The sequence below is a fragment of the Acanthopagrus latus genome, chromosome 9 (assembly GCF_904848185.1).
Source record: "Acanthopagrus latus isolate v.2019 chromosome 9, fAcaLat1.1, whole genome shotgun sequence".
Lineage (NCBI taxonomy): Eukaryota > Metazoa > Chordata > Actinopteri > Spariformes > Sparidae > Acanthopagrus > Acanthopagrus latus.
Genome location: NC_051047.1, coordinates 29714317 through 29738931, shown reverse-complemented (window position 1 = coordinate 29738931; position 24615 = coordinate 29714317). Strand labels below are relative to the sequence as shown.

General features: G+C 42.8%; 2 protein-coding genes across 6 annotated transcripts in view; both read right to left on the bottom strand.

Annotated features, from left to right (window-relative positions):
* Positions 1-9887, bottom strand: part of gtdc1 (glycosyltransferase-like domain containing 1) — a 32699-nt gene extending 22812 nt beyond the window's left edge. For all 4 annotated transcript variants that reach the window (XM_037110129.1, XM_037110131.1, XM_037110130.1 and 1 more), the window contains exons 1-2: positions 9788-9887; positions 436-623 (exon numbers count right to left, since the gene is read on the bottom strand). In XM_037110129.1, the coding sequence (XP_036966024.1) occupies positions 436-623; positions 9788-9799 (200 nt within the window). In that variant the 5' untranslated portion in view covers positions 9800-9887. The remainder of the gene's footprint in view (positions 1-435; positions 624-9787) is intronic.
* A 472-nt stretch (positions 9888-10359) lies between these two features.
* Positions 10360-24615, bottom strand: part of zeb2a (zinc finger E-box binding homeobox 2a) — a 56720-nt gene continuing 42464 nt past the window's right edge. The window contains exons 7-10 of one of the 2 annotated variants that reach the window (XM_037109730.1): positions 22869-22977; positions 19419-21337; positions 17318-17498; positions 10360-13568 (exon numbers count right to left, since the gene is read on the bottom strand). In XM_037109730.1, coding sequence (XP_036965625.1) covers positions 12952-13568; positions 17318-17498; positions 19419-21337; positions 22869-22977 — 2826 coding nt within the window. In that variant the 3' untranslated portion in view covers positions 10360-12951. The remainder of the gene's footprint in view (positions 13569-17317; positions 17499-19418; positions 21338-22868; positions 22978-24615) is intronic. The other variant, XM_037109732.1, reaches the window with a different exon arrangement.

The following is a 24615-nucleotide window of genomic DNA, read 5'->3' as shown; positions in this document are numbered from 1 at the left end:
TACAGCAGGCGTCACAGAGCAGCAACATGAGGTGGGTTTGTTAATGTTCACTTTTATTATGTTGTGAGATCAAACTGCACAAGAAGCTAATAGGTCATAAAAACACGTCGACCTCAGGGAGCCATTAAGGGACGACTCGACCTGTTAACATTCAGAAGCTTCAGGACGAATCAGAGAGCAGAGAAACAGTGAGTCACATCTGTGATGACCTGTCAGACACACAATGAGTCAGCACACACACACACACACACACACACACACTCTTGACTCAGCAGCTTCAAAGACACTGAAACCTGCAGTGATCTTCATCACGCTGCTGCTGCTCCATCATCATCATCATCATCATCATCAATCCAGAGTTGTCCAGTCAAACATTAGTCGTACCTCGCTCTGGCCGAGGTGTTACCTGTATGATGTCACCTGTGTGAGACTCACCTGTGTGACGGACAGGTGGGGATGGTCTGGCTGAAGTGCAGCGCTGCCGTTCTCGCCCTCCAGTGCCACTTCTTGGCGGGCAGCGTGCAGACGGAGCAGCTGATGTTCTCCTGCAGCAGGTCGATCAGCTGTTTGTGAGAGCCGCCATAGAACGCCTCGACCAGCAGGACGCTGGGCGCTGCAGAGCTCTGAAAGAAGAGACGGAGGTTACTGATCGTATTGATCAGGTGTAAGGAGACCAGGCATGAAAACTGGTCAGGGGTGAAAAGGGTGAGAATGATACGACCCCCCATGCAAAGGAAAATGAGTTGTAGAGATTTTAGAAAAGTTGTTTTTATGGATTTCAAGGCCCCCCTCAGGTGGGCACATGTTAGCAGTTCATTCTCTGGTATACCTCCGTGTCCCGTCCATACCACCCGCCCCCCAAAAAATATTTTATCATCAGATCTACATGATTCACATTGATCACCTATTTTGAAAACAGCAAATTTCGCTGAACAGTGAGTGATTTTCATGCCTGGCAGACGGATCGATCAGGGTGATGCATCAGGATTTAAATGTTTAAATGCAGTGTTCTCATTGTAACTGATAACTGTTTCTCTGTTACACATGACTGATTAAGTAAACATCTATATGTGTGAGTGTATATAAGCTGAGTCTCTGTGGAAACACTCAGATAACAGGAGATTCAGGTTCCTCAGGTCTTCATCGTGTTCTGCAGAGTGAAGATCTGAAACCGTCTGTAACAGATCAATAATCAAACAGTCGTCCACATCCTGTCGTTGGCATTTGTATCAGAGCAGAGCAGCTCAGGATGAGTCAACAAGAAACCAGAGAACAAATCTGAACACAGACACTAAACAAACACAAAGAGATGAACACTGTATTTAAAGTTACTACTGATAATTACAGCAACAGTCTGACACGTTGTGATGAACCTGCTGTCACTCCACAGAGGCTGAACTGGACTGAACCAGGCTGCCACCACAGCAGAACCACCGCAGTAACACCTGACAGGATGTAATATTCACTGAATCCTGTAAATGATGTCACAGTGTTTCCAATATCGGATCAGAAATCACCCGTTAATAAGTCGCGGTGACGAAGAACCTCTGAAACCGTCTGAACTCTCCTCCAGCGACCCGTCCGATGACTCAACCGTCAAACTGACAGCAGAACCGCAGCATGTTCGTCCTGTTCAGTAGAGCGCATACCTCCACCAGGACCCCACAGACCCTGTTCAGTCCTTTGTTCAGAACCACCAGATCCAGATGTTTTATTAGGATCCACAACCGTTCACAACCAAACACCAGAATACACCTGAATATTTCCATCAACACACTGAGCTGTGGACCGGCGTCGTCTCACAGGAGCAAGAAGTTCTGGATGGTCCATTCATCGGGATCCACACCAAATGTTCCCGGTTCAGACCGGTCCAGCATCCGAGTCTGCTGGAAATGTGTTAAGTAGTTTTTGTGTCATCTGACCAGCAGTGAAAGCTTTACTGTGGCGGGGTCATAAACAGGAAACACACTCACATTATTATTATTATTATTATTGTTATTATTATTATTATTATTATTATTATTATTATTATTATTATTATTATTATTATTATTACGTTCATGTTGTAAAGTGACACATTCTGTCTGAAGAACATCTGAAGAACCGTTCTGCTCCGTGAGACCGAAACAAACACGTTTAATTTGCCTTTATTTTTAAGGTGTAATGCAGCGATGTTTATTTCCTGTTTACACAACAACAGTTTTTCTTTGTGTTCCATGTTCGTACGTCACGTTATGAAAGGCTCAGCAGGCGGCGCTGTGATATCACAGCAGGCGGCGCTGTGACATCACAGCAGGCGGCGCTGTGACATCACAGCAGGCGGCGCTGTGACATCACAGCAGGCGGCGCTGTGACATCACAGCAGGCGGCGCTGTGACATCACAGCAGGCGGCGCTGTGACGTCACAGCGACAGAACAGGTGGAGTCGGTTTGTCTTCAGGTGCCTGAAACATCGATGATGTCATGAGAAGGAACCAACAGCCAGAACTCACCAGAACGTCACGCTGAGCTTTTCTAAGTTAGAGGGTCGACAGAACATTAATCAGAAGGTTCTGAGATCATCGGACTCTCGAGATGTTTCATCAGCTGGATCTAATTTGTCATGTGGGAGGTTTTATTTTGCTAATTTGCTTTAATTTAAATTTTAATCTACACAGAAACTGAATGTGTTAGTGATTCACTTCAGTTTCTGGGAAACTATTTTCACACATTTACAGTCAGAAGTGTAGAACGGTCCTGACAGGAGAACAGCGGGTCAGCACAAAGCTCAGCACAGTAAAGCCGAATGTGTATAAATGTATTTCACATGCGTACAGACAGAATGAATCTATAATGACGAGTAAACTGCAGACGGAGGAGAAGACGTGAAATGGAAAAACTATTGTTGTCACTCAGAAGTGAAGCGTGCAGCACAATGCGTCCTGATGGAGCAGCGCCGGTCCATTATGATGCCAGCAGCTTTAACAGGAAGTGGACGTCTCACGGTCCCCGAGCTTTCTGTCCTTCCTCTGAATTCCCTCCCAGTGATTTCCAGTCTGACTCCATTTACTGCCCACAATGGAGCTAATGTGGCTGCAGCACTCAGCGCTCGCCCACAGACTGCTCATCATCAATATCTGCTCCTGCAGCTCGTCACACTCATATCAGGAGAAGGAAATGAGCTCTTTCTTCTCTGTTTCTGTCAGAGGGCAGATACCAGCCTGCCGCTTCCACACAGGTTCAATGCAAATGTGTCAGAAATCTCAATCTGATTAGAACCAGCAGCCCGGTGTCGGCTTATTGTGCTCCAACGTTCCAATCTATTTCTCAATGCGGCCAAAATAATGTGAATATGAAAATGTGGACGTGTCAGATGGAGGACGGACCGGCGCCGATTAACTCGACACTTTCTGACCTTCGGGCTCTTATGGTTCAGAACTCAGTTTGAACCCGAGCAGGTCTTCTGCCTCCACACTGTGTTTGATTTAACCACGAGGTCGAGCGGCTCGACGTGCCCGACGCAGGAAGAACATTAAGAATAGTCGGGAAATATAAATACCATTTCACGTCTTTGTCTTTTTATTCTTTGGACTAGCTGAAGATTTATCATCAGGTTTTGTTCTTTACTGTTATTAGTAAGCGATCAGTACCAGAACAAATGATGACTAAATACCAGAAGACAGGCGACCTCAAACACACAGAGGTCAAAGTTCAACTCTGACTGATAGGATGATGAAAGCTGGTCGGAACGAAAGCAGACAAAGTTCAAATTGTACAATTTAATTGTACGACTGGAAGATCAGGAAACTGATGAAACTCAAGAATTTAACTAATTATTCAGACATGGAAGCAAAGACGCAGAAAAACAGCATTATAAAACGTTTACAGGTCTGAAAATGGAACAATAAAAACAAGAATATTAAAATAAAAGACGACAAACAGAAAAATAGATGAAGGCTGACAAACATGATAAATCTGTTCAAATAATTATGAGAAATAAAAACACTGTTAACTGAAACTGAGAATAAAAGAATGAAGAGGAACAGACGGAGAACAGAACGATCAATAACAATGAGCGAGGTGTCAAAAATAAATCAACTGATATAAAAGTTTCACATGTAAAAAATAAAAGCTGGAAGATTTGAGTGGACCAGTTTAATAAGTGGAGTTTAAAGTAACGCAGGAGGATTTTACAGGACTGAGGACATAAAGCGAGCTGGATCGAACCGATCAGCCCGACTGGAAGTTCATCAGTCGACGTTTGATCGATGGAGTCAGAAACGCATCATTCCACCTGAGAGTCAAAGAGTCCCTGTGAACCCGGCGGGGGATTCCAGCAGACTCATCTCACCTAGACACCTTTCCTCGCCCACTGGTTCAAACATGGAAGGCTGCCGCCTCACATGAAACAAAGGGTTAATGTCATCGCTTTCCCCCTCACAGGGAATCCCCCCCGAGCGCCGGCGAGGGGTGAACAGCAGCTGAGTCATGAGTCAGCCTGCAGAGCGACGCTGGAAACTCGAGGCTGTCGGTGGAACCTGGAAATGTTTTTCTGCTTCTTCACGTCTCTGCATCATGTTATGAATCTGCTCTGAACCTGTGGGCGAGGCAGGAATTCACTGAATCCTGATGACATCATCATCCTCATCATCATCAGCGTCTGACACGCAGCTCAGCATATTAACATCAGACCACATGTCATCAGGCCTTCACCTGCTGCTGTTCACCTGTCAGCAGCTACATGCACACCTCACACATCAGATCAACACCGGTCTACATTAATGTGCCGGTTTAATGACAGGAATATTAGCCACGCTAGCAGAGACGCCCCTCCATCGTTATTAAAGCTGCTCATACCATCATAGCATTTATTTCCAGTTAGCATTGTACCTTTCAAGTAAGCTAGGTGTCCACACTGCCATGCTAACATTAGCTAGCTAGTTATGTTCCCTCTCAGCATGCTATCATCATCTAATCCCTCTGATACAACATGATCATCTGTATCACAATATGCTAGCAGAAGACTGAAACCAAAGAACAGTTTTCATAACAGCCAAACTGTGTAATCACATCATCACGTGCTAACACTGTGAAAGAAGCATCTGTAAAATGGTGGATCCATTTATTTTAGCGTGACGACCATCAGAACTGGTTTCACTGTCATGAGTTACGTCATTCGGTCCAATAACATCTACACCATTATTTTAGTTAGCCAGGCGCTAAAGAGGAAGTTAGCAGCCTCAGTGAACGAATGTCTCCAGTGCTCGTTAGGCCGCATGGAGCTCCGCCTCCAACATGGTGTCCAGGTTTGACAGAACACACCTGGGAAACGTCAACATCAACCACGTTGCTTCAGTTTAACTCTGCAACAGCTGATTGTGACTTAAGCATTAAAGCAACATCAAGCTAACATCATTGAGGCTTTCACCTCATTGACCTCGTTACATTTGAGCTAATATTAGCATGTTAGCATGTTGCATTTTGTTGTAATATTCATCTCTTTCTCAGCATGCTAACATTAGCTTGTTAACGTGCTAATTCTGTGACATGCGCTCATCTTCACAGACACTGTTCTACCATTCTGTTAGCTGTTCTAACGGCTAACATTAGCTTGTTAATGCTGCTTTCCTCTGTGATTGTTCTGTCAGATATTAAGATTGTGATATTATTCCTGATGAGTCTGAATTTTAATTTCCACTGAACGATGAAGGTGCTGGGTATATAACCACAGATGTCTCATCATGTCGCCTACACGTTGTTTGCAATAAAGACATCCTGTCAGAAAAGTGTGACATCACCCCGTCACTGCTTAAAGTAATATATTACTGTAACAGCCACAAACTGTATAAAAAGATCTAGATCGGTAGTTTATCAATAATTAAAATGATCTTTAATATTTATATACACTAAATATTTTTAACAAACTAACTTGTGGACTGTAATGTTGAAGGAAAGCAGCAGAATCGACTCAGGTTGCTTGAAAATATAATAATTACTGGTTATTTTTATACTGATGGACAAAGCAGCCAATCGACGACGAGAGGTTTCCTTTCTGTCACTGAGCCGCTGCAGCACAGAGATGAACGAACGCTCGTCAGACTGAGTGCTGAGACGATTCAGCAGGATCACATGTGAATAATCATGTTTCCTCTGTGAGTGAAGCTGCCGTCTGACAGGAACATGGAACCAGCAGCTTTCATCTCATATTACAGGATTAATGTGAGTGAGAAGTGACTTTCTTCTGTTAATTGAAGCAGTCGTAGTTCACAGCTCACAGAGTTAATCATCAATCTCCCTTTAATTATACAGACGAGGTAATCTGAGGAGCGACACACTGGAGGATGAGAGAAGTCTGAAAACACTCGGCGTGATGAAGGTTACTCTCATCATCCACCATCACACGATACAGAATTATATGTTCTGCAGGTCCGGAGCCGAACGTGTTTCACCATCGACCAACGTGTTGACGTCTTCAAACTGCTTCTTCTGCCCAACAAACAGCCCAGAGACTCATCGCCTGCCGTCACAGAGGACACGAAGAAGAAGATCCTCACACTGAACCAGCCCGACCCACAAACATGCCTCAGTGATCATCAGACGGGTCGACAGCTCTGATATTATAGATACGCTGTGTTTATATGAATTCTTACTACTGTTACCACCTGACGTCTGACTAGATGATGTTTCCATCGGAATCACAGTCTGTTGTCATGATGAAGAACATCCTCATCATCATCCTCGTCATCCAGCAGCTGAATCAGGTTTATTGATCCAAGTCTCTAAATATTCGTCTCTTCGTCTGATCTGAGGTTCAATTCTGCGATAGTTTAATAAATCTATATTGGAGTCTTGTCGTGCGGCCCGGCTCCGGCTGAAGACCCGGCTGCTCCGTGTTAAAGGATAAAGATGATTCAAGCTGAGCAGAAGATGAATTTATGAACATGTTGTGATGATTCTGGACAAAATGATTTAAAGTCACAACACCATCAAATTAAAACTGCTCTAAACTCTGAAACTGAAATATGATCAAACAATACATTTTATATGAAATGATATTGTGCCAACAAAGACGGGAGTCCAAACTGCAGCATGGAGCCTGTTTCCACACGTCTGCTGATGGACTCCATGATGATGATGATGATGATGATGATGTCACGCTGCTGTACAGGCATCACATGAACAGAGCTGACAGACTCTGATGTCACAGTGTTCTGACTCCAAACATCAGAACCTCAGCTTGTTCTGATCCACATTAAACACCTGAGGAGCAGTTTTAATGTTCTTGTAAGATTCGTTTCACAGCGACATGATTGAATCCCGTCACATGTAGAAACATCGTCCCTGCAGCTGCCGTCCTCCATCTTACTGACAGCAGCAGTTTATCTGATGCTTCTCAGTTTGGAGGTTAAAGAGTCCGACCACGAACCACAACGTCCTCAACTCAAACCTCGCCGCAGACCTCCCTCCTTCACTTCCTGTCTGCTCTCCCGAGTCGCTGCCTGAGTCTGAACAGACGACAGCGTCTGTACCGACGACTCATCAGCTGTCAGTCAGCTAATTACAACGACTGTCTCTGTTCATTTGTTGCTATTTGTTTGGTATTCTTAGTTATTTTTTAATTTTTCAGTTTCAACCAACAGATTCTTGATTACTTGGGCCGGTTCTGATATCAGGAAGTTCTAGATGTTGATAATAATACTTGGTGTGATTTGTCCACAGGTTATTGATCAGGTGTGACAGCGATCAGTGGCTGATCTGAGGCCGGATGGTTTACAGTTGAACAGTAACTAAATGACACACTGCGTCACGATCTTTATCAAACATCAGCTGACAGTACCGGCTCTCTGTGTGTTGGTCGGGCTCTGTTTACTATCAGAACTGGATCCTGAATCTATTCTGCCAGTGTCTGGACCTTCACATCCTTTAATGATTTCTAAAGTGTGAGGAGCCAAAGTGACGCAGCCACACGATGAAGCTCTGTGCTGGTGTGAAGTGATCCTGAGAGTTTCTGACACTTAGAAACAGACAGAAAACCTTCGAAATCTGCTTCATATTGTGTCGAGAAGTTTCACTTTAAAACATGAGTCATATTCTGTCATCTGGTTCTGAATGTTAAAGTGTCTCAGCTGCAGCATCTGAATAAACCTGTGACGAGTCCGTCTGAAGCTCCGTGTTCACACTTCACTCAAGATTATCAAACTGACGGATTCTTGTAGTTTTACATGTGTATTCACTTCAGTGATGTGTTATTATTTCATATTCTTGGTATTTTACCGTCTGTTATTTTTTTACTAACTTTACATACTTTTATCTCCCCTCTGCAAATAATAAAGTACTTTATATCGGTCCATGTGTTTCTGTGTCCTCTGCAGCCGAGTACCTGCTTCATTTACACTCTGAGGATTTTAAACACCAAACATAAAAACTACTTTCTACAAGTTGTTTGTTACAGATTTAAGTTTCTAACAGTGATTTCTTCTTTAACTGATAGTCTTAACAATCGATTCATGATTAATAATTAATAAAACATAAATTATGTTGGATGTTTCTCACATCAGAAAACACTTTGAACCTCTGATGAGATCGACAACAAATACACAAACTTACTGAACTGACGAACTTTACACAAAACATTAACTCACAGATTTGCACTGTTTTATTATTCTCGTTATTATTATTGTTATTATTATTATTATTATTATTATTATTATTATTATTATTGCTTTTTCTTAGTCAGCACATGTTGAGCCTTGCAGAAGTGCTTTACTTTGTATATTTTGCTTGTGTATATTTTTTATATTGTTGGTATTCTGTAAAGAGAATCATGTTTCCACTGTGCACATGACAGTAAACATCCAGCCTACAGTCGTACAAAACAATAATACTAGTGTGTGTGTGTGTATATATATATATATATATATATATATATATATATATATATATATATATATATATATATATATATATATATATATATATATATAAAATAGTTTGTTTTCTAATTAAAGATCATTTTGGATGTTTGTTCCAGTTAATACATTTCCAAACACAGATTAGTTAAACTCGTTACAATCACTAAGATGATCTCATTTCTATCTAACTAATGAAACATACCATGATACTGAGCATGTTTCTGAGTCTGGATCAGTATTTTATGATAAATGAATGAACAGCTCCTGCTGTAGCTGTTTCTCATAATAATACTGACTTTATCTTAAATGTAAACATTATAAGTAGCTCCAGCTGATTCATGTTATAAAGTAGCCGGACATTAATAACCTCACAGCTGATCTTAAAACACTTGGAGTGACTGTTGACTCAGACCACAGGAAGTTTTATATGTTTCTGTACTACAGCTCCACACATCCTCTGACCACAGAACCAGAACCAGAACCTCAGAACTCCACCACTGTTTACTACAACCTGATGCGACAGCTACAGTCAGAGTACACGAACATGGACCTCAGTACAGCTACACGGTCTGAGCTGCTGTCACAGTCACGTCCACTGCGTTAGCTGTTAGCTCTGTTAGCTGTTAGCTCTGTTAGCTCTGTTAGCAAAACACAGCAGAACGCTGCTGCTCACCGGCAGCTAACAGCTAACAGCTAACTAACGCTAGTGCTCCTCCTCCCGCTAAAAACAACCTCCGTCTCCCGGTTTAACAGCCGGTAACAGGCTCCGGGAGGACCGGAGCACCGCCACGGCTGTTCCCAGAGAACAACCCGGTAAACTGTGCCCTCAGCGGGGGACAAATAACGGCCTGAGTTCACCCACATGGACGATTCACTCAGCAGCGAGAGACACTCACCTCCGACTGCATCTGCCCGGCGCCAAGAGACGACGCACGTACGTCCGTACGTCATCACGTCGCTTTAGATTCCACTCTGGCGGGAGCCTTTGTCCTCCTCCTCTGTCTCTGTGTATATATATATATATATATATATATATATATATATATATATATATATATATATATATATATATATCTATATATATATACTAGTCCATTAAACATGACCGTTTGTCTACACATTAACATAAATGTTTTAACTGTTTGCACATGTAAAGGCTTCTCTGCTGGCCTGAACACTATCAGATTTATGTTCACTGATGTTTTGATTTTTTTTCGCTGAATGTGAATTAAATTATTTCCAATCAGTTTAATGAAAATATGGACATTGTTAAAAAAGGCCGTCCAACACTCGAACACCTTGAGTTCAATCAGCCTGCAAAAGCAGGTTATGTGCTCCACTTTAGCTGGGAACAATACAGTTGGTTTATAGGCCCAGTTAGACACAACAGGTGTGTGTGTGTGTGTGTGTGTGTGTGTGTGTGTGTGTGTGTGTGTGTGTGTGTGTGTGGTTGAATGAATCACACAGGTTACAAGAAGAATAACACAGTTTTATTAAAATTTAATTTGGCTACATTTATTCGAGCATGGTCATCTCCAAGAGAAATTAAAAATTCAATAATAATACTTCAGACATTTTAGGAATTCCTTCATCATCATCATCATCATCATCATCATCATCTTCATCATCATCAGTCCTTCGTCACCTTTTCAGTGGGATGAATAAAGTGGATTTTTTTTTAAAAATACAGTGTTTTCACAATAATCATTGTATCAAAAGTTCCCCAAATTTAGAATTTCCAGTAGTTTCAAAGGAAATAAAAACAAAAATCAACAAAACAATTGAATTTTTCCAAATACCACAGACGCTCTGTTCATAGTTTTGCTCCAATAGTCAATGACAGAATCATTTTTACTAAAATATATCTATTTGTGAGGAACTCTAATACTGTACACTACAGTATGAAATAAATAAAATTAGGAAATATAAAATGAGTCACATAAATAAAATGGTAAATTCTCAAATAAAAACAAAAAAAAAATGAAATTTGTGTTGGAAAATTCAACAAAAACAAAAAAAGTAATACTGACAAGAAATACTGTCATGGAACAAAAAAATACAGAGAATTGCACAAACATATGTAAACTAACAAACTGCCGTCTATCTATCTAATACTGACGAATCAAAACAAGAGGAAATATTCATTTCCATGTGAAGCAGAGCAGAGGACAGGTGATGTACACTGTACAGGGATGGCACTTTGCAGAACAGGTGAGAGGTTTGCATATAAGGCTTTCTCTGGAGAAAAATCAACACACAAAAAAGGCTCTGTCCTTTTTTATTTTATCTTTTTAAAACGGAGCCCTTTCATATCACGCTCCCTCCTCTCCTTTTTAAGACTCACATCAACATTTTATTTTGAAAATCACACAGGTTTAAATGTTCCTTCACATAAAGAAAAAAACAAAAAACATTAGGAGGCCCAAAGTCGTGTGGTTAGTTGGCAAAAATAATAAAACAGGATCAAAATAAAAAAACGTCACAGTAAAAGGAGACAAAAGATACACCGACAGGAAGTGACCGAGTGTTCGAGGCGTTTCCCTCTTTTTTTATTTTTTCATTCTTTTTTCTTTTATTTTGTAGTGATTCGGGAGTCGAGTGCAATTTCCTGATGGGGGTTCGAACACAACGAGACACAGGAAGTTAAGAACATTATAGCACCACACAGCTTTTAGGCCTTTATAATACTGTACATTAAAAACAGCTTCACTTCATTTCATTATAATGATACTCATTATTACTTCTTCTTTTATTTCATTTTTTATTTTTTGCATAATGTGGATTTTTAAACAATCCCACCCAGCTTCATGACGCGGACGCTGGCCGTCATCGAGTTGCATCTCCGGTTAGAGACTGTGGCTGAAGTATCAGAGGTGGAGAGGAGCCGCACCTCTCTGCAGTCATTCATGAAAATATCACCGTGTTTCATTTTAATTCACCAATTAGAAACGTGACCTTTGATTTACCAGCTTCTGCCTGCCAAATGAGCCAAATGAGTGATTTCAGGATACTGAACTTCAAGGTTTTGTCTCTTATTGGTCAAAACAACTGTTATAATCTCTGAAATCAGATCAAAATCAGTTTGTCAGATAACCACATGAGGGAAACGGCTAAATATTTCATATCAGAAAGCTAATGTTGTGAGCTAGTTGGTGAATTACACCAACTGGAGAGCTAACCACTGACTCGCTAGCTGTCTGGGAGCATGCTAGTGCTAATCAGCCATATTTCTAAATTGTGTCTTGTTGATCAGTTGTATTTCAGATAAAACCTTCCTAATTTTCCAGATTAATTGTCTTATTTTATATTCTTATTTTAAATTCTTGCAGGATTAGTTAGCGAGTTACGTTAGCTGAAAAGCTAACTACTAATTTGCTAGCTTCCAACTCACAACAGCTCCTGCAGCCTGATGGATGAATTCAGACACAGCTAGCAGCATGGTTAGCATCAACATCTAGCCGCTAGAAACCAGATTTATTATAGATTCGTTCAATTAAAGATTTTGTCTACAACTGCTGTGATATCAGAAGTTTAACAACAATCATTCTTGCTAGCAAACGTTAGCATCAGCTGTGTAGCTTCACCGGTAGCCTGGAAGCTACCGCTGAAGAATTAGCTTCCGTCGAACAAGATGGAAAATGATTCTCATCTCAGTTTGTGTTTGAGAGCAGAGCGACGCCATCAAGCTCGATTGTTGTTCTACATTCAGAAACTCACAGATCAAGTCATAGAATTATTATTTAAAAGGTTTAGGTTCATAAAAGAGGGTTCAAATAATCTTCACAAAATGATCTTAAATTGTCAAAGAACTGTCTGAACTGACAGAATCTGATAACTCAAAGGTCCTGATGTAAAACACGTTGGTCTGCGGTCAGGTGAAACACACCTGTGTGATGTACGCATGTGTGTCTCACGAGGGAAATCAGAAGTCAGAACAAATAAAAGTCATATTTTTTGACACCCCTGATAATTAGTGTACAGTCGCTTCAAAATAAAAGCATCCTTCTGAATCAAGCCAACGTGACAAATGTTTGAAAGCTTTTTTAAATTAGTCTCCGGATCAGTCGTCCTGGTCCGACTTGCCGTCTGTCTTCCCTTCTCGTGAGCTCTCGTCCATCAGCTGCGTCGTGTCTTTGCCCTTGTCGTCCCTCGTCGAGTCCACCTGGCTCCTGCTGTCACCTTCTTCGTCCTCCTCCTCCTCTTCCTCTTCTCCTTCCCTGAAACTTGCCTCCTGTCTGTCTGTCACCTCCTCGTACGTCTTTTTGTCCACTTCCCTCTCCTCCTGTCCTCCTCCCTCGCTGCCGTCTCTCAGGATCGTACCACCACCGCCGCCATCCTCCTGCTGGTCCTCGGGGTCCGAGTACCCGAGCGGCCCCAGCCCCTGCAGGTAGGCCCTCCGCATCAGCAGCTCGGTGGGCTCCATGCCCCCGACCACCACGCCTCCTCCTCCCTTGTCCCTGGCCTCCCTCTCAGCCGCCTCGCGCTCCTCCGCCTCCCTCTTGCAGTACGAGTATCGGTGGTTCATGTGCTGCGAGTACGAGCCCGAGTGAGAGAAGCGCTTCCCGCACTTGTCGCACTGGTAGGGTTTCTCTCCGGAGTGGAGGCGCGAGTGTTCGATGAGATGGTGTTTGTGTTTGAAGGCCTTCTTACAGATCTGACACTGGTGAGGACGCTTCCCTGCAGAGACACAACACACAGGGGGAGGACGGTCAGCGGCAGGAAGACATGAGCACACAGCAGAGACAGAAGAAGAAGAAGACATCAGCTGACTCACAACAACAAACAGGCAGCAGACACACGAGGACGACTTCACACCATCATGTTCAACATCTGGTCTGTGAGTGTTTCTGTGTGTGCAGCTGAACCCTGAGCTGCTGATGTGATGATGTCATGGTGAGTGAAACAGGAAGTGACACCTGAGAGGCTGCAGCTGCATCACACCTGAATACAGAGAGCTGGACGCTCACTTACATCCTGACGTCAGTTTCACCTGCTGCCATGTTCTCGCATGTGAATTAACTAGATGTATGAACATAGTTTATTACATTCAGACAAAACATTTAACTGGGAGAAGATTTGATCAATGGAACTTAAATCACTTATTTCAAATTGTTAACATTTTCTTGACACAGTTTCCTAAACATTTGACTTTCTTTCAGCTTGTCCTCATCAGAAAAAGGACAAAAGTTCGACTGTGAACGCAGCTTATTACAACCAGTGTTAGCGTTAGCGGTCAGGTGGTGACCTCTACAGGCCGGAGTGGTTATCACAGCAGCAAAGGAGGAAGTCAGGAGGAGCATGAGGAGCAACAAAGGACCAAAAGTCAGTGGAGAGTTCACTGAACTAATAATGGTAACGTACGAACATAACGTCAACAAAATGTAGGAATATTAATTTACACTCGTAAGGTTCTAAACTTGAGCAGCGATGGTACAGTGGAGGTCTGTGACGCGGCGGTTCTACAGTCCAGTCGTTTAGCAATGAGGACATGTTGCTGTCTGATCTCAGGTTTGATGGAAGAATCCTGTCAGATTATAATGAATCATGATTATTCTCTGTAGGACACTTTGTCTACACTTTGGCTGTTATTCTGTTTGAGGACACACGATTGGTCTGTTTGAGCTGGATGTTGTGTGTGAAGCTGTTTCTAATCTGAATTTAAATTCTGATGTTCAAACTTCAGGAAGCTTCTAAATGATTTAAACACTTTGTCTCGCTGACTTCCTGTCAGCTCCAAAATAAGACTCCTGGCTACCGTCCATCTGTTGCCACGGCGATGCTGAGGCGAGGCGGGATGCCACGAGCAACATGAACCTGCGACGGGCTGATGACATCACATTAACAGATTTCAACCTGAGGAGGAGCAGGGATCCTTCACAGCCATAACTCCGCCCCCCTACCTCCTGACACACACACACACACACACACACACACACACACTCCTGAATTTACTACAAACTCCATACGAGCGGAAATTTCTTCCATCTGACTCTGAACAGGATGCTTCAGTCTGCTGCCAACCGACAGGCTGAACACCGTCCAAACACACGTCCTACGCACACATGCACCAAAAACATGGCTTCACCCGGGCACCGCCAACACACACACACACACACACACACACACACACACACTCGGGAAAACACACACATGCAAGAAAAAACACGCGCAAACATGCACAGCTCTTCACAAACACACATGCAGGCAGATCGTAGCCGCAAATAGACCTGGAACGCCTGAAACATCCACCATAGCTGGCATACTTCACTGTAACACACACACACGCGGTGCGGCAAAAATAACCGAGACGGTGGATTCCTGCTCTGAGTGACGGGGTGGGCGGGGGGCGACATGAACGACAGATGATGCAACTGAGTGAAAGAGACGAAGGTAGAACAGGTCACAGCTCTTTAAACAGGACGCTGCTCAGGTAACAGCATGTTTGTGCTTTCTACCAAACTCCATTCAAAAAACACTCAATTTAATTTTACAGCTCGGTTTCGGTTGATTTGTGCTGAGCCACATCAGAAAGTTGCAGTGACAGAAAGTAAATTAATAAAGTAAACTTTAAAAAGGTTTGTGGTTTTTACCAAACTTCAGTGGAAAAAATACTTGTTTTAATTTTACAGATCAGATTCATATGATTGTTCAAAGACAAATCAGAACGTTCCAACAACAGAACATAAATAAAAAAAACTTTAAAATGATTTGTCATTTGAATTAAACTTCAGTGAAAAAAAAAAATTTCAGGACCCAAAAATGTTTTTCATGGTTCCTGCGCCTGCTGACGACCACAGGAAAGCAGCTGTAAAAGATCGGCACTCTTTCTGTTGGTGACTTTGTGGTTTGTGCCTAACTTGACTGAAAAGAACACTAATTGTAGTTTTCAAAGAATGATTCAGATTTGTGCCTGGATTTTATACTGAGATGAAGACAGTTTTGATTCCTGGATGGATCAGAGCCGGTGTAAAAAATTATGAGAAAATGGAACATCATCTGTTATGAATTTGGTTGGAGTCACTGAGCTGTAATTACATATTCATAGTTTCTACCAAACTTCATTGGAAAAAACACTAATTTTATTTTTATAAATCAGATTTGGTTAATTTATGCAAAGGTGCATCAGAGAGTTCCAGTAAAGAGAATTCAAGAGGAAAATTTGATTTCAGCCCAACATGTTCTGATTCTAAAAGGACGGCTCTCAGGTGATCAGTCAAGTCAAGAGAATAATGAGTAAAAGAAACTTAAACCCACACAATGTTTTACTGGAGAGTGATTCATCTGAAACATGTGACGAGGCTTTAAAGAGGGGGAATCTTTTGGTTTGTGGTTTGAACCAAACAAAAAACATTGATTTTAGTTTTAAAATAATGCTTCAGGTTTATTTATGCCCAGATTTGTTTAATTTATTTAATCAAACAAATAAATAAGAGAAAAGTGTCTAAACATTAATTTTAACTAAACTAACAAAGATTTGATTCAGATCGAAACGTCTAATAATTTGTTGTTTGTAGTCAGCATGCAGGAATTCACAGTTCCTCCATATCTAACCTGACATGTTTGGATTTACAGGGACAAGCTCTCTGTGACCTGTTTGTTGTTTCTACCAGACTTCATTGAGAAAACACAGATTTTTAGTTTAAGAGCCTTTTATGATGATTCATGTCAACAAATCAAAAACTGTTTCCTGGACATCAGAACAAAAAGAAAATAGGAATAATACCTGTGACTGTGGACGTGATAATGAATCAACTCTCACTGACGTGATAAAAACATCCATTTCATGTTTGCTGTATCTGATGTACCTCCATGTTTTAATATTAAATGGCTGACAGATAGTTGAACCGTGAGATGTTTACTGGTGTATTCATATCACAAACTGTTTGTTTCCAGTTCAGAAGTGGAAGAAATGGACCATCTCTCTGCTGTAATGAATATTTCCTTTTGATCTTCCCGTACAGCCACAGCGCGCGCGCGCACACACACACACACACACACACACACACACACACACACACACACACACAAACAGCAACACATGCGAACATGCACACCTCCTCCTCCTCCTCCTCCTCCTCCTCCTCCTCCGTCTCTCTACACAAACACATCACTGTGTGAATGAGATGCCGCAGAACATGTTGCCTATATTTGGGGCGCTGCATGTTTATGTAATCCTCTCCATATTAAATGATCCCTACCCCCTGCTGAAAAGAAAGGAACATGTTAAAGGCCATGGTTTACAGAGAACAAAACAGAAAAAAGAGCGGCAGAGAAAAAGAAAAAACTACAAGTGGGGGAGCTACGTGACTGAAATCAAAACAAAAAGGAGAGAATGAAACAAAACTCTGTAGACATGAGATATGAAGGGAGAGGGCACAAAGCATCGGGGCTGGGGTAAAAAAGAAGTGTCCAAATGTTATATATACCTGTGTGCTCATATTTGTGTCTTAGGAGGGAACTGGTCTTCTGGAATGTTTTGTCGCACAAGTCACACGCGTACATACCACTTTCAGTCTTCTTAATCTTCTTCCTGGAGAGCAGCGAATCGCTGTCTGTCAGGTCGTCCAGGCCTGACAGATAGTCCGCCGTCCCGTCCAGCAGCTCCCCCTGAGACACAAGCACAGATCGTTTCAATACGTCTGATAATCCCACACCTGTCGACTTCACACGCAGAGACACCTTCTGCTCCCACCCCCCACCGCCTCCGTGATCCCAAGTCTGGACAGGGCTTAAGGGCCCAACCTGGGTAAGTCCCCTTCATCCAGGAGACACTTAAACAAGAGGGGGGCATGTGGAGGACGAGGTCGGAGTGAAGTGTTGAGAGTTTGTTTATAGATAAAGACGGAGAACAGGTGAGCCAAGTTTTGTGATTTGTCACTGAACCGAATTGTAGCAATTCCCCTGAGAAACAAGAAGGAAGAAACAGAACTGAAAAAGTGAGAATCTCATCACACAGATGGTTGCTGAAACTGAACTACTCACTTAAAGGCAGAATGAGTAAGACTGTCCTCTCAGTCATCATTTAAGACCTACCTGAACTGTCTAGTAGTGTCTGTATCTACAGTAAAACATGGACCTGACCCAAACTACCCGCGCTGAGACTGGTGCGGATGAAACTGTTGAAATAAAGTCCAGGTATGTGTCAGACTTGACCCTGTCACTTGCTGTGGTGGTCTCTAGATTTTTGTGAAAATATGGTAAAAGGAGGCTTGAGATGATTTAATGTCAAACCCTGAGCACCTTAAACATAGACTGTCTACATGTAGCCTATCCAATGTAGTGTTTCCCACACATATGCTGTACTTGGGCGGTCTTGTCCAGTCACATTTTCCCTGTATAGTATTCATTATTTAAAGGAAAACTAAATGTATATTATTTGGAAAGATTTAAAAAGCAGGTTGTTAAGGTTGCTCTCAGTCTAAACCCTGGTGAAGTAAATGGCAACTGATTTTGCCATGTTTAGGATATTTCTGGACGTCAACCTTCAGGAGAACATCTGCACACAGGATGTGAGGGCTAGACTTTATAAAAACATAGTGACCAGGTGCCAGATCGTAGCACCAGAAGCATGCATCCTACAGGAGCCTGAGAGGATTATGTGTATAAAAACCACAACAAAGATACACCATTCATTCCACCTTTAACCAAACAATTTCAGCACAAGGTCCATCCCAGATAGCAAAATTGTTGTGGCCCACAACACACATGCAGCCCACATACTGTGTGGAATGACAGATCCTATGCCGTCCACTCCTGGTTGCCAGATCTGATCTAGAAGCAGTCCATACCATGGCCATGTGTCAGCCAAGAGTGAACTGAATAAACCTGAACTGGGCCAGATCCAGCCCACCAGGATATAAATTAACTGTAGACCAGATTGTGGCCATGCTATGGCCTACATGTGGTATGTGGGATAAATGAACGTCTCTGGTACGTCTCTTGTACGTCTTCTGGAACTGCTGCTTTTGATAATTCAACACTGTCTTCCTCAGCAGATGGAGTTGCCAGATTGTTCTGATATTATTAATGCTCAAATATCAGTTCTTCTGAGGGCTGAACTAACTTCTTGCCAATGCTGGCCTAAATGTGAGGGTCGAAAGATGACTCTTCATCTCGAAAATAGCACTTAATGATGGAATCGTCGGGCAGGTGATAAGGTGCCCATCATAAATCACAATGTCGGCAGAAAATACCAGAAAATAACTAACGGACCTTGTGGTGAGATTGTTTTGTCACCAGGTATTCCTGCCAAGAAAGTTCTCGTGTGACTAGTCAAACAGACAAGACAAGTCAAAGTGCCAAGACACACAAGCCTGTGGATTTTGTTGTATGCCCTCCGGCTAACAGCAACATGATCAGCAAGTTAACATTCAAGATACAGTCCTTCCTGCATCCCTGCAGGGATGTATGTCAATTAATTAAACTTCATTAAGTAACTTTAACATTAGAAGTGGCAGATGAGGAACAACCATCATTTTGGGTTGAAAAATCATCATGGACAGTATCTGGATTGTTGGGTAGTCTTACCTGGAAACCTGGTTTCCGCTGGTACTTTCTCCTCTGTTGCATTTCAGCGAATGTGGCCGCCCCGGTGGCGTAGGTGTAGGCCATGTGGGGCAGGAAGCTCATGGGGTCGAGGCCAGGGTAGGGCCTGAGACCGGGGATGGAGGCTTGGCCAGGAGACATGAAGGTAGGTGGAGGAAATGCTCCATGAGGCGGCAGAGAGGTGTAGACGGGACCGCCGGTGAAGGGATTGATCCCAAAGATGGGACTGGTGCTTTTCTCTAGCTGATGGGCAGAGTTCCCTCCACCATCAGAGCCTAGGACCTCCTTCTTGATGTTGACCAAATCTAAGGGTCCGGACAAATGCTCTCGACCATGAGCCTCGCCGTTGCGCTCAATGATGAAACCATTGGGTCTGGGTCGCTTCTCTCCCACAGAGATGAGCTTCTGCGCCATGTGTTTGGGCAGCGACAGATCCAGTGGTATATCCCCGTGTGCATCCTCAGAGGCCAGGCTGTTTGGAGTGTAAGAGCTGCTCTGAGAGTTTTTGGAGGAAGTTGAGGAAAGGTTGAGGGGTGACGGTGTGTTGCTCCTCAAGTGGTCCAAGGGGTCATGTGGCTTGTCCCCTGTTGTCTGCCTATTGGCTGTAAACTGGTTGGCCTTCATGAATCTGTGGGAGGCATCACCGTTAGTGAAGCCTCCATGTAAATCTACAGCAGGAAGTGACATCGGTGACCGGCTCAAGCTGTGGTTGATGCCAAGTTCACCGCGGTCAGGAGGGGGTGACTTTTTCCTCAGACTGCCTCCGTGTTGGTTTTGGTTCTTCCACTGGGCGAACCACTCCTTGACAAACTCTTGAGGAAGGCCGACAGCAATTGAAATCTTGAGCAGTTCCTCTGAGTTGGGCTCAGTGTTCATGGCAAAGTAGGCCTTGAGCACTGACACATGGTCCTTGAAGGGGTTGATGGGGCTGGTAGCTCGCTCATTAGTGGTCAGCTCGGACGCCATAGCCCCCTGGCGGCCAGCAGGGCTGCTCTCAGCCGGCTGCAGGACCGCCTTGATCTCCTCGTTCATTTTGCACAGGTAGCGCTCATGTTGATGCAGTGGGATGGGACCCGGGAACGTTTCCTTGCAGTATTGGCAGGAGAAGGACAGGAAACTGTTCTGTCCATCATGGGATTTCTCCTCACTGCTGAGATCAGTTAAGTGGTTTGGCTTCTCTTTCTTTACGTCCACCTGCCTCTTGGACTCATCGATCAGACTCTTGGCCTCATTGACCTTCTCCAGCGTGTAGTCGATGATGCTCTTTGTGGGGCTGCCGTGACCCCCCACCTGTAGGCTGGCCTGGGCCAGCTTCTGCTCCTCCATCTGGGCGCCCAGCTCCTTCATGTAGGCCCTGAGCTTGGAGATCTCTTCTGGGTTCCCATCCATCTTCTGCCTGAACACCGTGTTGTCCACGATCTGAAGTACCTTCTGCACTTCACTCAGATTGTTCCCGAAAGCCCCTGGGTATCCCAGCAGGGGGAGGTCCAGCCCCAGGCCTCCAAGATGTTGATGGGGGCTCTGGGAGGAGCTGTGGATACCCAGCGGACTCCCACCCCGGCCATTCAAGTAGACCCCCGGTGCTCCGAACCCATGCTGTGAGGCCATCAGCAGCCGGTACTCATTGAAGTCCATCGGCTCGGCTTTGATGTCAAGCTGCCCCTGCTGGTCTGGAGGGCCAAGCGGTCGCCCATTTTCCAGTTTGTGGCGGAGCTGGGCGAGGGCGGGGCTTCCAGGCGATGAGGTCGTGGAGTTGGGGGAGGAGCCAGGCTTGTTTCCGTTGCGGACTCGTCCATTGACGGCGATCAGGCCAATGCATTTCTTGCTGCTGATGTGGGAGCTGTAGGAGCCGGAGTGGGAGAACCGCTTCTTACAGTTGGAGCACTCGTACGGCTTCTCACCTGCAACACAGCACCAGTCATGGATTATCAAATAGATTCAAATAAATCTAGTTTTATTGTGTTGGCAGATTTTATTTGACTCTGTGATTAGAATCATTTGATTATATGAGGCTTCATTTTTGTCCACATTTCCACAGTCAGGCTATATTCTATTGGACCCTCCAAATCATTTGGTGATCCTGTGACTTTCATCTAGCGCCACCATCAGGTCAACATTTCAATGTGTCCATTTCTTTGGTTTAAAACCAAATACCAGCAGAACTGATGCCACTCACATCAGACTCAGCTGGTTTGGTGTTTATTAGGATTAGCTGATGTTAGCAGGCTAATATGCTAACCTAGCATGGGGAATAATGGTAAACATTATTCTTGCTAAACATGTTAGCATTGACACATTAGCATGTAAATGTTTGCATTTAGCTCAAAGTACCACTGTAGAGCCTCAAAGAGCTGCTAGCAAGACGATGCTAACAAGTAGAGTCTGAATCTGTTTTTTTTTTGTTACTGTAATGTTTGTGACTAACAAAATATCATCCATCACATAAATCATCCAATAAATAATCTGCCTTTAACTGGTTAGTTGTCAACTACTAAATTATATTTAGTAAATTAGTAATTAGTAAATAAATTACAAATACTTTGAAAATAGTTTGAGTACATTTTAAAGACATTTCTGATTCTAGCATGTTGGATGTGAATATTTTATTTTCATATTTTTGGTTGCACAAAATAATGATTTTACTTTTTTTTTTTTTTTAACATTTCATAGAAAATAAACACTTGTTCCTCAAACAGAGCTGAGATCAGATGGTTTCACTTCTCAAACTGAATATTTCCAAGTTTATTTTCAATTCTCAGTTTGGGAAAATTAACACATTTAAATATAATCTCAGACATTTGAACTATTTTTTAGAGATTCAACGATTAGCTGATTAGTTTTCAACTATTAAATGAATCACTTTATTGATTTGAGTCATTTTAAGAGGAAACTGTTGTTAAATGTGGATATTTTCTGGTTTCTTTCCTCTTCTGTGAAATAAACTGAAGATCTTTGGGTTGAGGACAAAACACTGATCAACATTTAACATAAGTTTCTGACATTTAATAGACCAAACAAATAATCAATTAATGCAGCATATAATCAACAGATTAATCAACAATGAATATGTGTGTTGCAGCTCTATACACACATATTTTTCTTTTTATATATTACATTTTTTCCTTTATAGTTTATTTCCTCTCCTACTTTTATGTGGCAGGTTTCAGCCTCAGTCAGTCAGATCAATATTTATCTACAGAAGAGTGACTTGACATAAATGTGTGAGTATGAATCATTCATGTAGCTGCTCAGGATTAGTGTTGCTGCTATAATGGAAAACATATTCAGACGGATAAAATCAGTTTGTTAATTCAAAGAAACGTTCTGAGTGTGATTGTGTTGAACTCTGATCTGAAACGGGTCGACTGACTCTTCAGAAAATGTCGTGAGTCATTCAGGAAGATTATTATTGATCAGACGGTGACGACTCACCGCTGTGAATACGAAGATGCTCCTTCAGGTGATGTTTGTATTTGAAGGCTTTTCCACACTCGCTGCATTTGAACTTGCGGTTTCCAGCTCCTTCGTTGAGCAGCGGCGGCTGCAGACACAGAAACAAACAGTTATAATGTGATGAGGATGAGTGGGAGTCGCTGAGCACAGAGGGAAGACGATTACAACGAGACCGTGGAACACAAGAAGCTGACGGGGAAGTTTAATAGTATTTAGTGAAGCAGATCTGATCGTGACAGAGACTCTTCTTCTCTTTTCATCTGCAGCATTCTGAGAAACGCTGTGGGCTGACTTTGTTCAGAGGTAACAGTCTGTCGTGTAGGTGCATTCCCAACATTCACATGCAAATACACAGATAAACAAACACAAACAGGCGGGGGGACTGAAACATCCCACACGAGATAAGAACCAGAATCACTTCTTCTTCTCTAACTGGAGAAAATGTTTCAAAAGACTTCAAACCAAAGAAACGACGTGAAAATCAAGAAGAAACAACCAGCGATTCTGTTCACAATCAATCTGTGAATCGTTCGGTCAATAAAGTGTCACAAATAAAATGCTGATCACAGTTTCTCAGAGTCTTTAAATGTCTCCAACAGTCTAAAACTCAGAAACTCTTCATTTACTGTCTGAAGTGACAAAGAAAAGCAAATGTTCACATTTAATGAGCTGAACCAGACAGACGTGATGGTTTGTACAAAAGTAAAGAAAGAACTTAATGTAGAACCAGACGACCTGTTTCATCGAGAGACTTTATAAAGTTTCTTCTAGCTCAACAGCTACAGAACTCAGAAGTTCTCTTCTTCATTTTCTTCTCTAAGAAAAGACACAAATCCTCAAATTCAAACTGCTGCAAACTGACCAGCGCTGTCTTTGAAACACTTTCGGCAGCTCGTGTTCAACATTTTAAGAATCACACAGTAAAGTAGTGAAACTGATTTGTGGATTAAATAACAATCAGGCAGATTTTTCTGCTGACACGGCAGAGCTGCTTCCTGGTTTCTGGTCGCCTTGGCTTGCTGTCCGCAGTGTTTTCACAGTAAGTCCTCTCAGTCTCTCTTTAACAGTCTAACTGGGAGGAAGTACACAAATAAACAGGCACTTAAAGTCATTTGGGGATTATGATAGTTTAAAGCAGCAGGGAAAAGACCATCTGCTGCTGGTTGCAGGGGGGCGGGGGGGTCAGGTACGAGGAGACGTGATCTGAGGAGGTCTGAGGCTGCCGGGCTTAACTCAGGAAATCTCATTATGATCACAGTGTAATTGGAAAATTGAATGATTCACTGCTTAGTTACCGACTCTAATGTGAGTTTTGGATGGTGAGCGGCAGCAAACAGGCGTGTGCAGGAAACATTCAGCAGCAGCTTATTATTAGATTATTTAACACCCCCGACTGTGTTCGCCGCTGCTGAGGACGGCACAATGTGAAATATTCAGATTAAAGCAGAAGAGGTCTGTGTGTCTTTATTAGTGTTTAATTTCTAATCAAATCTGTTCCACTCTCTGTTCCAACAGCTGATGTAAAAACTCAGATGGCCCGAGGACGTTAATACGCTCGAACATCCCCCGCGTGAAGCGCTCAGCGAGGGGGCGGGAATACAGCTGCTGACGAGCGCCATGCCGCCACGGCTTCATACAGGAGGGCAAATTAAGATTTCAGAAGGCTGAAAAACATCACGGAGGCTACGAATGAAACAAGACGTTCATGGTCAGACTGGGAGGATTC